General features: G+C 42.1%; 1 protein-coding gene across 9 annotated transcripts in view; it reads left to right on the forward strand.

The window, feature by feature from the left end:
- Nucleotides 1–18506, forward strand: part of TGFBR2 (transforming growth factor beta receptor 2) — an 86723-nt gene that overhangs the window by 30678 nt on the left and 37539 nt on the right. For 5 of the 9 annotated variants that reach the window (XM_069475467.1, XM_069475470.1, XM_069475463.1 and 2 more), the window contains 2 exons: nt 5749–5917; nt 10624–10814. The exons of 2 other annotated variants lie outside the window; for them this stretch is intronic. In XM_069475467.1, the coding sequence (XP_069331568.1) occupies nt 5760–5917; nt 10624–10814 (349 nt within the window). In that variant the 5' untranslated portion in view covers nt 5749–5759. Of the gene's footprint in view, nt 1–5748; nt 5918–10623; nt 10819–18506 lie in introns of all 9 variants that reach the window. 2 more of the 9 variants (XM_069475462.1, XM_069475464.1) reach the window with 1 other exon arrangement.

Raw genomic sequence — 18506 nt, forward strand, 5'->3', positions numbered from 1 at the left:
TTTTATGCGTACTTGGCTCGGCTCTGGCACCTACTAACCTAGAGGTTGCTCTGAAGGTATGTTGTAGATGTAATTAACAGCTGTGATCAGTTGAATTTAAGTAAAAGAGGTTATCCCCAATAATGTGAGTGGGCCTCATCCAATCAGTTGGAAAGCTTGAAGAGCAAAAGCTGAGGTTTCCCAGAGAAGAAATTCTGCCTTTAAAACTGCAGCATGGATTTCTGTCTGAATTTCCAGCCTGCCAGTCTGCCCTATAAATTTCAGAATTGCCAGCCCCTACGATTGCTTGAGGCCAATATGCTACCCCACACCTGCAGGTTAAAAATATTCCCAAGGGATCTGTGTGCATGTTAACATTTGAGAAGCACTGCATTAAGGTACATTGAGTTCTGTGCGCTGGACCTGGATTACTCTTTGAGATGCTACATTTAATTGTGTCAATTTCAGTGGGCCTGCTATGAAATATATAGCACAAAACAAGACATCCACAGCTGTTTGTGGAATAAATACATTCTGAAGTCCTTCCAAAACTTGGCAGAAAACAACAATAGATAGATGCATGAATTCAAAGATACGTGAATGCATTCCTGACAAAGTGTTTAGGATTATTTGTGAAATCTTGAGATTTTACCTAAAGGTTCAGCTAATAGTAGACAACAATGTAAAGATTTGGACTAAGAAGTCATATTCAAAATTCCTAATTTTTATCTGGAATAAGTCTAAACCTTATTAGGTTGCTCATCTGACCCTCAAAGACAATAGTACTGTTCCAGAAATAGACACAGCTAAGCACTTAATTCATATTCTCGAGACCTGGAACCTCTGTCTGTAGGCAGTGAGTTTGGGGAAAATGTGAGATAAAATGAGGAAGGCAGTATGACCTAGAGTGAAGGTCTTGCTATTACTCATGGGCTTGTTTGAAGAGAAGTGAAATATAATGGGCCATGTGACATTATCATATGCTGAGAGAGACTGCCTGTGTTCACTTCCTTTAATAAATACTTTCTAGGTGAGAGGCATTCTTATTGGAACCTATTTCTGGAGAACTTATGAATAACTAATTTTCCTGTTACAGGTAGAAAATTCCCTAAGGATGGTCTGCTGCTCATAGAGGGTCTATAGGAATTAAATACAGCTCCCTCTGCATTCATGGGGGATTGGTTCCAGACCCCCAAGAATACCAAAATCCACAGATGCTTATGTCCCTTATATAAAATGGCATAGTATCCACTTGCCCAGGGCAATTAAAAAATAAATGAATAAACAAATAAAATAGCATAGTAGTTGCATATAGTCAGTGCACATCCTCCCGTATACTTTAAATCATTTTTAGAACACTTATAATACCCAATACAACGTAAATGCTACATAAATAGTTGTTATACTGTATTGTTTAGGGAATAATGACAAGGAAAAAAGTCTGTATATGTTCAGTGCAGCCACAGCCATTTTTTGTTTTAATTTCAATCCATGGTTGACTGAACCAACGGATATGGAACCCACAGATACAGAGGGCAGACTGTGTACTGCCTTAATATGAGGACATTTTAGCTAAAGACACTTAGAGTAATTTAACAATCCAGATTGGAAGTAATTTTGAAGGTGGATTAGGATTTGTTAATTAGGTGGGTTTTGTATTGTTATTTAGAGTAATACCTTTGTTCCTAGCTATTCACATGTATATGTTTACTCTCCATTCCTTTGGCTTCTCAAGCATTGTGTCCTAAACATAAGGAGATGTTGCTTGTCATGTGAGGTCATGACTGGCACCCTCTTTTCCTGTGGATTGGGGTGCACAGATACAATGTTGAATGCCCAGCAAGAGACTACCACCCTCCCACCCCAAAGCCCCCATCCTACTCTGATTAGCAGCAAACTGCTTAGCAGGTTGTTGGTGACTCTTCAGGGCTCTGGGTTTGGCCTGGGATTCTTCAGCTGGAGCTTTTAAGCCTGGGGGAATCTGTGAACCATCTGAAATGATGAGCAAAAGTTTGTATTTGTTTCTCTCCCCTCACCCCAGAATGAGTTTGTAAGGTTTTTATCAAACTTAGGTGACCCCAGCGAAGGTCAGAGTGGCTTTGCTCTTTGAACCTAACTACGTGTCCTACAGTACACAAAGCACAAAGGACCTGAGGGCCTACATCATATAGAGGAAAGAGAACACTGACTTAAAGCAAAGATTGGAAATTTATGAGACTTCAGGGCCTGGCCAGAGTTGTTAAAGTGGGGAGATTCCTGAGGTCAACCAATAGGGAATCACCAGCCAGTGGTGAACATGCCCTGCGTAAAGGCTTTCAAAAGAAACAAATGCTGATCAAGCCTTAGTAGTGGTGGCTTTTGCTGTAACAAGGAGAAAATGAGGCGTCCCTGGCTGGATATTGTGAAGTGATATGCTATAATGTAAGCACTTTTCCTAGTACACAGCAGGTGCTCAATACTTGTAAATTACTGTTGTACACTGCCCCTTCCCCCTAGTATGCCTATGCCTGCAAGGATGGAGTGCAGTTGGCTATTTGGCTTTTTTTTTTTTTTTTTTTTCAAAATTCAGTAGAGAGACTTTCTGTTGTCGGGCCTCCCCACAAGGCACCGTGCATTGCACACCTGCACATCTCAGGGCCCATTGTCGTGGCGCACCCGGGATGTGCACGTTGGTGGCCCCTACTTTTCCTCTCTCTCTGTCTTTCCTTCCTTCTCGTTCAACAGTCCTTTTTGTCTCTTCCCTGTTGATTGTGTTTTGCAGGCATGGAACCTAAACCACTCACACTTGTCAACGTACCTGTGGTGCTCCCCGGTCTCCTCTGTTTTCATTTCTATCTTATCACTGCTGACTCCTGTCACGTTTCTCACACTTCTGAGGTTTTGCAGGAAACGGATTGGCCAGCCCGGAAAAATATTGCTGTCTATCTCAGGTGTAAAAGAGCTAATCACGTGCGCGTGTGTCTCACAAGGGAATGTCTAGCTTTATTAAGGAGCTGCTTCTAAAAATTCTGATGCCCAGGCCACCCCCTGGAATAATTAAATCAGAATATCTGGGAGGGGAACCCAGGCTTCATTATTTTTTAAAGCTCCTCAGATGATTGACTCCAACATGCCCTCAAAGTTGATAACTGCTCATCTAGGCTAAAATTCTAAGATGCTGGAAGGCTGAGTTACAAGTCATAGAGGTCTGATTTCATATTTAAAAACAACAAAGCTGTCTAATCAGCAAATAAATGTTTGTCCAAAACAAACTCTGGGTATGTATATATACATATCAAATAAACAAAATATGGCGTCACTTTTTTTTTTGGCAGTATCTTATAGGGAAATCAAAAGGATTAAATTAGTTGACAAATGGATCCAAATATAACTATTGTAGAAAAAAAAATATTCATTGTTGTGTTAGTCCCAAATTTAACACAAGATTCGGAGAGCATTTCTGCCTGTATTTTTAGCTAAGCATAGAGCTCTTGGTCTGGGAGACACTGAGAATTTCAAAATAGTTTGCTACCTAAAAATACACTTCCTGAAGTGAACTTGAGGCCTGAGAGGGATGAATGGGTTTATTTTTTTCTTCTATATTTACTGTTACCACAAGAAGGCAAATCTTAAATTTATGTATGTTTATATTTTTAGAGACCCAGGAAACAGGTGCCGTGCCTAAGCTACAAAGAAAGTTGAAGGGCAAAGTATCAATGACAGAAACCTAAAATTCATAGGGCAGAGAGTGCCCATGGAAGGGTGGTTGAAGCTGGTCCTCTCTAGGCAGGAGCACACATAACACAGGGAGAAAGTGAGGAGGTTTTGCTCAGGCCTCCCCAAGGGTGATGCCTTGGGAGAGTATCTCCCAACTTGCCAAGGGCCAGTGACTGGTCCAGTGTCTGTGCAGTCTAAATGCTTAATCTTTCTTAGTCTGGCATATAATGTAAGCATTTGTGTTTGTTGGTTGAGTGCCTACTGGCCTTGTCTTACTTCATATGAGTCTCCAAACTTATTTCTTTAATTACCGCCATCGCCAGTGGAAATGGATCTCACTGAAGAAGAAATGGGGAATGGGTGTTATATCTTTTTTATTGCTCTCAGCACACAACATGTGTGTTGTAAAGAAGCCTGTCTTCGATATTTTATTGAATGAATGTGAATGATGATCACAGTTATAAGCACACTCCTCTCTAATCGGAGTGATGAAGTTCTGTATCCTGTGCCACGTGGTATAAAGGGCCAAATGTGAACTCTTTCTGTTCACACCCATGTGTATTCACTGTTCACTCCTTTATTCAATAAATATTTTGGGGTATCTTCTATATTACAAGCTCTATTTTTGGCACTGGCGATGTAATATATAAACAAAGTAGATAAAGTCTCATGGAGCTTACATTTTTTTTTTTTTTTTTTTTTTGAGACAGAGTCTCGCTCTGTTGCCTGGGCTAGAGTGCCATGGCGTCAGCCTAGCTCACAGCAACCTCAAACTCCTGGGCTTAAACACAGTCCTCCTGCCTCAGCCTCCCGAGTAGCTGGGACTACAGGCATGTGCTACCATGCCTGGCTAATTTTTTTCTATATATGTAATTTTAGCTGTCTAGATCATTTCTTTCTATTTTTAGTAGAGATGGAGTCTCGCTCTTGCTCAGGCTGGTCTCGAACTCCTGACCTCTAGTGATCCTCCTGCCTCGGCCTCCCAGAGTGCTAGGATTACAGGGGTGAGCCCCTGCGCCCGGCCATGGAGCTTACATTTTGATAAATAGGTTATAAACAAGTACATGATCCAGATAGTGTGTGCAGATGATAGAACAGAGTCCTTGTGATAGTTATTTACAGGTTGCTTTAGGGTGAAGAGGTGACATGTAATCAGAGACCAGAAAGGTGACAAGAAGCCAGACTAAGGTAATAGCAAGTGAAAGGCCTGAGGAGGGAATGAACTTGGCTGGTTCCCGGAAAGACCCATGTGACCTCAGTGGTGGCAGTGGTGGTGGTGATAAAGGATGAGGTCGTAGAGGTAACAGTAGGTACATCCTTGAGGTGGAATCAGCCTTTACTTGCTTTCAAGACTGCAGTGCCTCACCGTTGCTTGGGATTGTGTCTGGGAGGCTCTCAAAAAGTGCTGGTGAATGAGCCAATTTTCCTCAGAGCAACAGAGAGAAGTCAGTAGCACCAATCCCTTGCATAGAGGCCCTCATAGCTCTTTGAGGAGTAGGTCAGGGCAATGATGGCAGAGTCTTGTGCCTCCGACAGTCTCGCCTTTGAGTTGCCCACTACCTTTTGTACTTCACGACTCCGCTTGGTTGTGACCTCTTTCTGCCCATCTGGGCGGTGACACTTATCTGGCTCCCACATCCTTTGTGTTTCCTTCTATTTTGGGTTACTCTGACCTGGTCTGTTTCCTTGTCTATTTCCCCAGCTAAACTATAATTTCCTTAAGGGTACTTTTCTTTATGCACCCAGCACCCAGTACTATGCAGTGGGCCAATCTATGTTTCTTTATTGAGTGATAAGGTTATAGAAAGCAGGACTCATGTTACCCATTGACAAAATCAAAAGGCTTCTCAACCACGGCCAGCCCCTTTCCACCCCCCACCACCATACCTTGGCTTTTTTTACAAATTTCACACATGAGGGAATTCTAATCTGATGTGAAGGAATTATTTTGCCTTTCTCGATATTATTCTCATGATATCGAATTCATTTGAAATTGCATAGCATCTGCAAGAATTCATTGGCAGGCTGCCTAGCAGTTGGATAATTATTTAATATATCTTTCTCTTCCCCTAGTTAATAATGACATGATGGTCACTGACAACAATGGTGCCGTCAAGCTTCCACAACTGTGTAAATTTTGCGATGTGCGATTTTCCACCTGTGACAACCAGAAATCGTGTGTGAGCAACTGCAGCATCACGTCCATCTGTGAGAAGCCACAAGAAGTCTGTGTGGCAGTATGGTAAGGGAGCCTTTTTAAGAAATCGTTCTTTCTTTTCCTCCTTTTATATTAATAAGTAATGCATGCTCGTGGTATGTAGAGTTGGTGTATCTCCATCCTCTAAATGTAGTAGACACCTATCCCATTTCTCTTTCCTTTGGACAGTTTTTCTTTCAGTTATTAAATGTAGTTTCCAGGGATGTTCTATACCTTCTCAAACTCACACACGCATGTGTGTATGTGTATGTGACAGTATATAAGATGCTCTTTAGTATTTATAATAAATCTCTATCCCTTTCTTGTATCAAGAAGAGGGATCTGCCACTTACTGCTCATTTAACTGACATCTTCTCAGTACCCCACAGTGACACCAGGAGCTTTGTTCTTCTGAGGCAATCTCAGGTCTGTGTTGTAGAAGGAGAGGGAATGAAAGATTGGTTGTTGGAAAAGAAAATCACCTCCCCCAAATGGAGAAGCTGCTAGGAGAACCAGAAAAGCAGTCCATTCCTTAGTCACTCATATAACCATTGAGCTACATATGACATTTTTCTCTTGGTCAGAATTACATATTTCTCTTGGTCAGATTCTCCACTCTCTTTCTGTATCTCTCTGTCTCAATCTCTCCACCCCCTATTCCCTCCAACACAACCCATACACATACACAACATCTCAAATAATTCTTTATACGTGCACAGTGGGTGCTCATGAATCATTTGATTAATTCACAGTTATGGATTGGGAGCATGAGCAAGAGATAACCTTGATCATTAAAGGAGTCCCAATTTTATAAAAATGTATAAACTCATTAATGAGGTATGATATTTTGCAGACTTATTCCGATGTCTTTAATTTATTGCCTTTTTTTTTTTTAAATTAGCTTATGTGTCTCTTGGCCAGTTGGCAAACAAGAATATAAATCCAAATATCTCTTCCTGTTTTTTGAGAATGAGTCTTTTGAGACTTTATTCAGACCACATAGGGTTAGCCTTGTTGATAGATCTAATAACGTTGCAAGTTTCCTTACATACAAGGGGATGAACTAATTTCTTAAGAACTAAAGGAATGTTAACAGCAAAGACTTGTCATGACAGCTTGCTGTACCTGCCTACTTGATGCATGTCCAGTTCTAGGCAGTATCTTTGAAGAAGAGATTTTGACAAAGAATATATTCAGAGGAGAGGGACCAGTGTGGTTAGAGGTTCAGAAAGCATGCCATCTGAGGAACGGCTTAGGCAATTAGACACGGTTAGTGCAGTGAAGAAAGGACATGGGTTCTGTTGAGAGAAATTGAAAGGCTCTCAGGTAGAAAATATAATAAGCATGTTCTGCATAACTCTGAAGGGATGAGGGAGGATCCATAACATTTACAAGAGGACAGACATGTGCTCAGCATAAATTTAAACGTTTTCACAATCATGGTTTCCCAAGAAGACAACAGGCTTCCTTCTGTGGAAGCGTGTCAAGTGAAGTTCAGGAGAGGCTGAACCACCGCGTCCAAATACAGTGCAGGAAAGACTGAGACACCAGACTGGGTGGCCTCGACGCTTCCCTCTATGGTTACTTAAATGCCCACTGTGATGTGAGAACTTACTTCTGCTACCAAAAACAGGCTCTTTTAATTAAGATATTTTTTTTCCTAACCAGTAATACCAGCCCAAATGATTGAATGTGGATAAAGTCTCTCTGGAATAGAGGCTTTGCTAGTCTCAAAACGTGTGAACATGTGGGAGAAAGGAAGCTTCCCTGTCTCCCCTGTGTCCCACCCATAAAGAGTAAATACGGTGAACATTCTTCTGACCTGCCTAGACAAAGGCAAATTCTGCTGCGGAGCAAGGGTGTTGCTAACGAGAAGGGAAGTGCCGTGCGTGCTGTGCTGCGCCTCCTTGATTCCTCTTTAGGACTGAGGCAGTCACTCCATGGGAACGCTGGCTGCTGAGGGATCACCCCTAAGTCTCAGCAGGGACTTCCCCTCCACTGATGGGCGCTGCTCCATTCACCTTGGACCCTCTTCATGGGCAGCCAGCATCTTATGGCCACTTGGCTTCAATTTGGGACAACTCTGAAGAACCATGTCAGTTTCAGAGCTTCCTGGGGGTCAGCTGAGGCCCCTGGTACAACCTGCATTGCAGCTCAGCTTCCCTCTCTGTGCAGTACTGCTTCCCCCAATCCCTCATGGGTGCGTCTCTGGAAACCTCCTGCATAGAACTCTCACAGCCTCAGTCTGTTTCTGGGAAACCCAATAAGACAAGCAGCTATTATAAAAATAGGCAAAGGTGGAAATCAAAAGGCTCTACTCTGGTTGTGGAATCCAATGTTTTTATCGGTTTTAGTGTTCTTTTAATTGATTCATTGACTGCTTCATTCATTTATCTAATGTCAACTGTGCGCCCATTCCGTGTAAAATGCTTAAGCTCTTCCAAGGATAGAAATAGTTTAAAACCAAAATTAATTTTATTATGGTGGTTCTTCTTTTCATAGATACTGACAACCTGTTCAATGGCTCAGAGCAAACATTGCAGGACAAAAAATAAGTCTGTATTTACTTCATTGTATTTATCCTTTCTATGCTCAGCTGTATCCAAAGATGCTTTGAACAGTTAGCTCTGCCTGGCAGGAAGCACTCTTACAGGAGTGAGTGGACAAAGCAGTTACAGACTTTACCCAGGCCCGGGGATTATAGTTGTTTTCTCTCTGCAATTTTAGTTCTCTGAGCGGCTAGGAGGTGGAAAACAAGAGGCTCTGAAAGAACTGCCCAGTAATTACAGAGCAGCTATACTTCATGGCTCATAGTTCCTGTTTTTGGCCTCTAGAATCTTCACAAGGAAAAGGGACGATGCTTTTCCCTGGGAGCGTAGAAGACTCATCATGCCTTCATTTTATTAACAAAAACAAAAAGCAACCTACATACACACACACACACACACACACACACACACCTGTTGGGGGCAGGGAGAGAGGTGCTTTTGTTCCATAGCCACAACTTTTGCAAAGACTGCCCAGTAGCTTTGGGGTTAAGAATTGGTAGATTTTAAAATATACATCATTTGTTGTATGATCACGTGAACTTTCATTTAGTTTCATTTGGTGCCCTGATAGCCAGCCGAGGGTAAGCATTGTGACTGTCGTTCTTCCTGTGACAGCAGGGACCTACTTAGCGAGGGCTTACTCTTTTTGTGCCTTCTGGAGTTCTAGTTCAAGAGTCCTTGAGCTCTTTCACAAATGGGCTTATGTGCCTTTGCTAGAGTCAACTCTGAGCCACATGGATACCATAAACACTGGCTCCATTCCTGGTTGGGCTGTCCTCACCCACACTCTTGCTCTTATTATCTCCTTGTTGTCCTATTGTCGTTTAGTGTCCTTGAATTAAGCCCTACCAAGGTGGTACTAGTCAGAGTTACTCTTTCTCTCATACAGATGGCCCACTTTTCCAGGTGAAAGCTGTGTCTTAGCTGCCTCTTGCTTCCAGTCTGCCTTCCACTTTCCTTGCTGTGAACAGTGAGCTTGTGTGTTGGGGGGCGGAGGTGGTGAGTGAGCACATGCATGTGTTGGCCCATGTGTGCCCTCAGATGCTTGGGCTCAGAATCCTTTTCGTGGAAGATGACACTAGCAAAACTGGACCTAATTAGCCCTTCCCTCAGCTCTCCCTCTAGATATGGAGAATGTGATTCTAGACAACAGGTTTTTGCATCTGTAAAGGGCAGAGATGAGAAGGAGAATGTTCAGACTGACCTTGGCGTTGGACAGAGTCATCCAGGATTGTGTGTTCATGAGGGAGCAGAGGGACGTGGGTAGAGAGGTGATGCCCTTTTCCGAGGATGTCAGACTTTTATTTTGGCTTTTGCACTTGTAGTGCACATAAATCATGTCATTTAAAAATGTGATGTATATTTAGAGCCAACTGAGCTTTTTACTAGGGCCCAAGGAAAATACTTTGTGAGAGATTCTCTGAGCCCTTAGCTGAATTAGTCTCCAAATATGTGATGCAAAGGGATACAAAATGTAAAAGTAATCAATTTATGACAGTGTAAAATATTTCATTGAACTGTAAATGAAGAAACCCTGAGATTCTTTCCCATGTGTTTTAATTTTTTTTTTTTTTCTCTATTGGTCCTTTCTATAATTGAGGAAACTGCACTTCTTTATCTGGGATGTTTCTTCCCGTTTTTCTTGGCAGAACCAGCTGCTGACATGGAATATGCCCCTTTTTTGTTGCTGGGGCCCAGCAAACAAAAAAAGAGGAACTGTGACTACTTCCTCAGCCATGCTCTTTGAGAACAGTTTAGTTAGACAGGACAGATTCTGCCAAATGAACTAGGGATGTGATGAGAGCCTTGCTTGCAGTACATTTAGGATGGAAGGTTTAAAATCATCCTGAGTACCTACGAATGTTCTTTTTTCCCTTGCCCTCCCCTTTAATGATTTAATTAAGATTTAATGTGCAAAATTCTCCAGCAAGACTGCCCCCAAGGAAAGCCATCGTATTTATAATCAGAGTGGGTTCTGAGAATAAGCAAAGGAAAAACATAAATGAGCAGAAAATGCACAGGAGACTGTAGGACAACCTGCTAATGCTGGAGAACAGGAACCAGCTGCCATTGTTAGGAACAGCTTCATGAAGGGAAAATAGTCCAGATTGCTTTCCTGTCCAGAGACCATGTCATTCATTCTCTCTTTCTCTTTCTCTCCTCCCCCACCCACGTCCCACCAAATGAACTTCTGCACTCTAGGAGAAAGAATGATGAGAACATAACGCTAGAGACGGTTTGCCACGACCCCAAGCTCCCCTACCATGATTTCATTCTGGAAGATGCTGCTTCTAAAAAGTGCATTATGAAGGAAAAAAAAAAGTTTGGCGAGACCTTCTTTATGTGTTCCTGTAGTGCTGATGAGTGCAATGACAACATCATCTTCTCAGAAGGTGAGTTTTCTTCTCTTAAGGGACTGGGGCTGGACATTTTCTGTGCAGATGTTTTGCATCCCTGGTCTGCAGTCTCATAGGGCACATCACCCTGTGGTTGATGCTGGAGACTGGATTAAGAACCCATTTGCCTGGGGGAAATTGATGCTTAAGAAGTAGCAAGGTTGATTCTGGTCTGGCTACTGGGCTCACATTATTACTTGTCTTTAACACATTATTTCTTTCACCTGGAGCAGTGGTTCTCAATGTATAGTCCCTGGAGTAGCTAGCATCAGTATCACCTAGGAACTTGTTAGAAATGCAGATTGCCGGGCCCTGCACTCAAACTACATGAGAAACACTGTGTTTTAACAAGGCCTCCAGGTGATTCTGATGCAGCTAAAATTTGAGAACCACTGGTCCAGAGATTTGGTGGGGGCTGTTTGATCCAGGAGGGGGACTTTCTTTATAACTGAAGTAGTTTTGCATATATATTTCTAGTATTTTTCTTTAGTGTACTTATCATTGGTCCCATGTGAGAAAATAACTGAGATGCAGAGGGAAAATAGCCGGAATTTACCCCTGGAGCCAGGGGAAGACTAGAGTAGATGTTAACCTCCATCCTTGAAGTTCAGCTTTCATTCAGCTTGAAAGGAAGGCACACACTGTTCCTTCAATTTAGAAAACTATTCAGTGGTTTTTAATTACAAAAGTAGTATATGTTCCCTATAAAAAATTCAAACAATCCAATAGGGAGTAAAAGTCAAAAATGAAAGTACATTTCTCTCATCCCCTCATTCCCAAACCAAGAGATAATCTATATTGACAGTTTGTTGGATGTACACACGTCTTTTTTATTCATTCCTGTTCTCTCTCCTTTCTTCCTCTTCCTCCCCAGTTCCTCCCTTGCTTCCATCCTCCTTCCTTCCTTTCATCCATGGGTCCATCCCTCCATCCATTCCATTCACTCATTCATCTTTCAGTGCAAATATTTGATCATACTGTAAATGCTATTTTGCAACACTTTTTTCACCCAACCAGTTTTACACTTCCTTCCTAACAAGATAGTATATATAGATACACTGCACATCTTTTAATTGTAGTCTGGAATTCCGTAATATATATCATCTTCCATAATTGATCACTGTTCCCCTGTTGGTGGCTTACTTAGATATCTCCAGTTTTCCACTTCATGCTGCATTGAATACTTTTGTAAAAATATCTTATACATATTTGTGTTAATATTTCTGCAAGATAGGTTGCTAGAAGTGAAATTTCTGAATGAGAAGTTATACATATTTTAAATTTGAATAACCACTACTAAATTAGTCTCCCCCAAACAAGATATATGAGGATGTATATTTCCATTTACCTTCTCCTACACTGGAGATGAATATAACTTTTAATTTTGCCAGTCTGATAGTGTAAATCATATTCTCTGGGACCTAGAAATGTAAATGCAGAGTGGGGAAAGGTTAGTTTAGTCAAAAATAGATCTGCTTTAATAAAAAAGCCTTTTGGAACACAAGTGCTGGGTCCCCACACTATGCCCGCTACTGTGTGTGTCCCAACTATGGGAAATGGTAAGTTCTCATGTTTTGTGTTTGGTGCTCAGCAGCCCTGCAGATCCAACTCTTTGTCTCTCTGTGTCCTTCACCTACTGCCATTCTCTGTCTCTTCCTGTGCAGTCCCTACCTGTGCTAACTTCTCAGTGAACTAAAGGCAGGTATGCACCTCTAGTCAGGATGATACTTTCCTAAATCTCTCCTCCTTCCTATTTTCTCATACTATAAATTGTCCATTTCTCTCATTTTCCTTATGTGATTTGAGTTAGGAGGGAAGCTGTAAATAGATTAAATCACATCAAGCATGGTAACACCTGATACCTGGCTCAACATGTCAACTTTCCTCAAATAGTTCACCTTTTAAAAGAAGGCCCGTGCTAAGCCAAAGGAATTACTTTCTAATAGTAGAATACTCAGGCATGTTAACTACCATCTATGAAACTTTTTTCTCATTTTGTATCCTAGCCTGTCTATAATGGAAGAGTTTATTTCACCCAAAAGGATAAAAGTTGATAAATGGCCTGCAAGTTAGATATATATATTTTACTTAGCCCTTCAAATTATTAATGGCTTCAGTTTTCAGAGTATTTCAACTCACGTGATAATCATGGGCATCCATCATATTTCCCCTCTTATTTATTCTCAGACTAATGTTTCTTTCCTTATGAAGTGAGATAATCAGCATGAAGACAGTTTCCCATCGTACAACTCAGGAACCCCCACACAGCTGATGACTCAAATGTCTGGGTGATTTCAGAGTCTTCTAAAATGCTGCTGGGGTGGGTGGCAGGGTGGGTGGTGTTCACTTTTTGAGCATTTCTCTTCTCTGCTGTAGGATATTTCCCTCACCTAAAAAAGTAGATATTAGGAGCAACCTTTTGTGTTCCATTTCTCCTCTTATTGCCACCATCTCTTCTTTAAGGAATGAAAACTCTTGAAATGATTTTTATTTCTCCACTACAAGTCAAACAAGACGGCAAACACAAAGGCTGTAGAGTGTGTGGCACTGTTTTATTATTAGTAGTCATTATTATTTGTTATTATTAGTACTGTTTTCATGGCCAGATTTCTGATCTGCAGCCACACATGAATGATAATTATATACATTTTCCATTTTTCTTAAATATGTAAGAAAAAAAAAGTTGAGCCACAAGATTGAAGTATAGATCTTTATTTCTGGTGCCAGCATTAATGATAGCCAGGATTCAGAGAAAACTACTGTTGCTGTGTAGGGTGCTCAGTCCTTCCCAGGCCATGACCTCATTTCATCTCATAGCCCTCCCATGAGGGTAAGCACTGTTAGTATCCCCATTTATGCACGAGAAAACCAAACTTAGAGAAATTTAACTTTGTCCAATATCAAACAGCTAGAGAGTGTGAGAGCTAGGATTTATAATGGGCTATGTATGGCACTAAAACCTGAAAAGGTTTTCCTTTCTCCTTTCTTTCCTTCTTTTTCCCCCAACCCCCCTTCTCCCTTCTTTCCTTTTTTTCTTTCTCTTTCTCTCTTTTTATTTCCTTCTTTCTCTTCCTCTGTTGCTTTTTCTGTCTTTCTAAACAGATAATGTATGCACATGAAAAAATATTCAAATGCCACAAAATAAGGCACAAGGAAAAGAAAACCTTTCTTCCAGTTCTTCCTAATCTCCCTGTCCCCTAGGGCCGTTGTTAACAGTTGATCATCCATTCTTCCAGAGGGATTTTTCTGCATGGAATTGTGGCTACATCCTGAATTTGATAAAGCACATCATTGAGGTTTCTTAAAAGTCAGGTTTATTGACGTGTAATATACATAAAATAAAATTTACCCCTTTAAGAAGTGCGGTTTGCCGAATTGCAACAACTGTATACAACTGCCACCACAGTCGATAGAGAGTGTTTCTGTGACTCACAGTAAGTTTCCTCATGCCCTTTTGTGGTTGCCACTGGGATTTTTAGTGTTATTTTAAAAATGTGTTTGTTTTCTTCCTATATTTTGTGATTTCCAATTAAAATACTTAGCTAAGGAAGGACATGACCTCAATCCTCTGACGAATGGGTATCTCTGAAGAATGCACCCCGCCTCTGATGCCAAGATGTTACTGTGTTCCCCTGCCTCTCCAGACACCCAAGCCTAGTCTGATATCAAAAAAAGAGAAACAAATGTTAAATCTCTGCACCATTTACCATAAATTTTCTCGGCCACTCCAGGTAGCTTGTCTGTATACCACGCAGTGAGTGATGGTGAGGCCTGGCAGGTGGTTTGGGGGAGGATGGGCCTGCATTTAGGCTCTAGGCCTTCCCATCTCCACTCATTTCAGGATCCTGGAGGTCAGCTTGCAGTAGTGGCTTATCTGCCTATGGTCTTGTTCATTTTGTTGAGGCACTTTTATTTTCTATACATGAGACATGTATAGAAAATGCATTGAGATGATCTTTTTAATTCCCAAAAAGGTGATTTAGAGGATTACCTGGAGTTGATGATGGAGGAGAACCGGAACACGGAAGTTAAGTGACTTGCCTGCCATTACTCAGCTAGTTAGTGGCGAGCTGGGGATACAGCTCACCGTCTCCAGACTCGATGCTGGCTTGTTCCCCTAGTAGGAGGTTTGAAAGCTGCCTTCTAAGGGGCCTTAGGGGCTGCTCTGCGGAACTGTGGGTGAGGGGATGGGGCAGCCCTCCTCTGCCTGCCCTGTGTACTGAGCTGCAGTAGAACATAGGGATTCCAGAAAGGTGTTGCTAGATTTCTTGAGTTTGAAAACCATTGTTTTGGAATGAAAGAGTTAAAATAAACCTTGCTGTTTTTCTCTTTGAACCAGGTACCTGCCCTTGCCCTTGAATTCCCCCTTGTGCTGGTCCCCTGCCTCCCCACAGTGGCCAAGGGCAGGCAGAGTAGGGGAATAACTAGAATCAAACAAGTTCTGCCTTCACAGCTGCTCTCTGACAGTCACGTCTCCCTTCCTGTCTCTGAAGAGTTCCTCTTGCCAAAAGATTTTGTGTAGAATGCTGAGGAAGTCAGAATCTACCCCTGTACTCACCAACACATAAAATTCCACTTAGAAGAGAGGGTGTTTGGATCAGTTGTGATTGATGGCGTGGTGACAGCTGTCAGTCAGACAAGTCCTGAGAGACACCAGGCCTGAAGCCAGCACAGGACGTGGGAGAGGAAAGGACCCTGAGCAAACAGCTGCCGTTTGCTTGCAAATTCCTGCTTTGCAAAGACATGATGTGGTTATTGATCTCTCGCTGAACCTTTAAGAGTCAAACACAGCCACTCAGTTGTGTTCATTTCATAAATGGTTTCCAAGTGCAGTAAAGACATTTAATTTGTGGAGCACTGAGCAAGGAGATGATTTCTGCTGTTTTAGGTAAGAGAGAAACAGTCTAGTATAATGCTCAAGAATGAGAGCCAGAGGTGGTCTCCTGGATTTAAGGCCTATTCCACTGTTTACTTAGCTCTGCTACCTTAGGCCAGTGACCTGACCTGACATCTCTGTGCTTCAGTCCTCTGGTCTGTGAAATGGAACTACAGAGGGAGTAGGAGGTGTTGTGAGGATTGAGTAGATCAATACATGTAAAGTGCTTGCAGCAGTGCCTGACACATCATAGGTGGTCACTGTCTGCTAGCTGTTAGTAGTATTTGGGCTTTTAATAGGGTTGGGGACTTGTGCTTGTCCAATTGCAGGAAGCCAGACCTGTTTAGCCTTAGGTTTGTGCCAACATTGAGGGTTTGTAGTTGAGTTTCCACCATGGCAAACGAGCAGAATGTTCAGATACCTAGGTATCACACCGCAGTGTTTTGGAGGGGCTTGCTTTGCTTTAACACATTAATTGCCATATGAGTTGTATTTAACTCACACTAGTTTTGAACCCAGGACCTCATGAAGCATATGTAACTCACATATCTCCTTACCTTGGCAGCCACATGGTGTGTAGTCAACTCACACTGCCATGCTGTAGCATATATGTTACATGATGGGTGGCCCCCTGGGGGGCCTGCAGTTGGTTCATGAAAATCTTACTTGTTGATGTTCTTATTGTTACAATTAATACTGACAATTTAATTGCTCATGTATGGAAAACAATAAACAATAAACAAAACTCATGTATGGAAAACAATAAAAAAAATAAATTTTTCATTAAATTAGAAAGGATTATTTTGATTTTAAAGTTTTTATTCTATTTTCAGAATAAAACACTGTGGCCCCAAAGAAAAAAAAATTTTTTTCTAGTATGGCAGTCAATGTGTTAATCCCTGCCCCATCCAGTTTCTCTTTCTCTCCACATGCCTTCACAGAGGCAAGGGGAGCATGCTGGGTCTAGAATTTCTAATCAAAGCTAACCACATCCCTGACATTGTTGGATAATATTACAAATTAGGCACGTTGTTCCTGTTTTGACTCAGAATCACAGCAGGAAGCAGCTAAATAAAACTGCAACGACTCACAAGTGCCTTTCAGATCAGTGATTAGGGTAATCGCAGTTCTGTACTTGCCAAAGGGATTCATTCTTTCTTCTTTTTTTCCATGGAAAACTTGCTTTGGGCCACGAGGCCTTCTCTTTGAATAGTTGTGCCACTGTGGGCCAACTAGTGCTGATCATGGTACCTGCAGGTTGTTGCAGGATCAAGGAGACTGGGAGCGCCCAGCACAGTGGCTGGTGCACAGCAGGCTGCCTCTCTGCTTGCTCTTTCTTCCCCTGGTTAGGGAGAACTCTCTATGTCCAGGAACACCCCTCTTCTGAATGGTGGAAACCCTTGCTACTCAAAGTGTCTACAGACCAGCAGCAGTGGTGTTACCAGGCAGCTTGTTAGAACTGCACAACCTCAGGTCCTCCTGGTCCTATGGCATCTGCAACTGCTTGTAGCAAGGTCCTCAGTGATTGGTTTGCACACCGAAGTGTGAGAAGCACTGGTGTGAACTCACCAAGGTAGGGGTGGAACCAGAGATTGGGGTCTTGTAACTTTATGCCAGTAACTTGCTGAGCTAATAGGCTCGTGAGGAATAAATCTGGTCTTAAATCTGGTCATTTGGAAATGATGTAAATATACTGTACTCAGTCTGCTCATGTTACAGAACCCTCCAGTGATAGGTGAGTCTTATTAAGCAGTGATAGTAAAGCTCATTTTTTAAATATATTCCACAGATCTTGTTCTGGTGTGAATCTGGATGTAGGGAAAGTAAGATACCTTTTCAGTAAACATTTCTTTTGTTTCCATGATCGTGTTCATATCAGTTTATTGTATTTGTATTAGTTTTACTGGGGGACTGTCCCTTAATATTTCCCAAAGCAAGAAGACACTTAAAAATGTTTTCAAGATGCATTTTACAAGATACTGTTATGAATTGGATCTATGAAGATGTTTGATGGCCCCCGGAAGCCCCGGAGGAGTAACAGTGTGGCATTTAAGAGTTGCCCTGAGTCAGTTTGTTCCTCAACTGTTTGTTACAATCGTCTGCTGGAGTTGGGGACATGGAAAACAGGATGGTGACCCGTGGAGGATTCAGGGAGGAGTGCTTTTGGACTGCTTCCAGCTCCCCAATGACTGGATCCTGGCCATCCTACCTTTCCTCTAACCTAGAGCTAAGCTGCTTATTCTAGAAAACAAGAGGCTCTATGGCCATGTAGGAAAGGGAATTAGCACTGGACTTGAGTCCTGGACTTCCAGCAGTTGTGTAGCAAGGCCAGGAGCCCACCCCTTCCTTAACTGAAGTTCAGGCAAGGTGGCACCATGCCTGTGGCCCAGGCCGTGGGTACTCACAGAACTACATTTGTGACAGTCAGGGCCCTGGATTGGAGCCTACTCTGGATGTGCTCACCTGTGGCAACCACTTTCAGGTGTGTTGTCTTGTTTCATGGAGTTACTACATTTTTATGCTGAAATGAAACTGATGAAATTGGCTTATCCAAGCTCTTCATTTTAATGACAAAGAAGTGGGTCTCCAGAGAATAGCTTGAATTGCCCACCTTTTGTCCGTAGAAGAACCATGGAAGAATCAGAGAATCTTACCTCTTCTTCAAGGAATACCCAGACCCTTCCACGTTCCTCGGCCGGGGCATGTGTGCTTTTTTATCAGTATTACAGCCACAGGAGGCTGCACTCCTTACATAGAGGCTCCCTGTTCTGTGTGCTGAACAGCAACGCTGTTCCCGTGTCTGTGAGGAATGA

This window comes from Eulemur rufifrons, chromosome 7 (assembly GCF_041146395.1).
Source record: "Eulemur rufifrons isolate Redbay chromosome 7, OSU_ERuf_1, whole genome shotgun sequence".
NCBI lineage: Eukaryota > Metazoa > Chordata > Mammalia > Primates > Lemuridae > Eulemur > Eulemur rufifrons.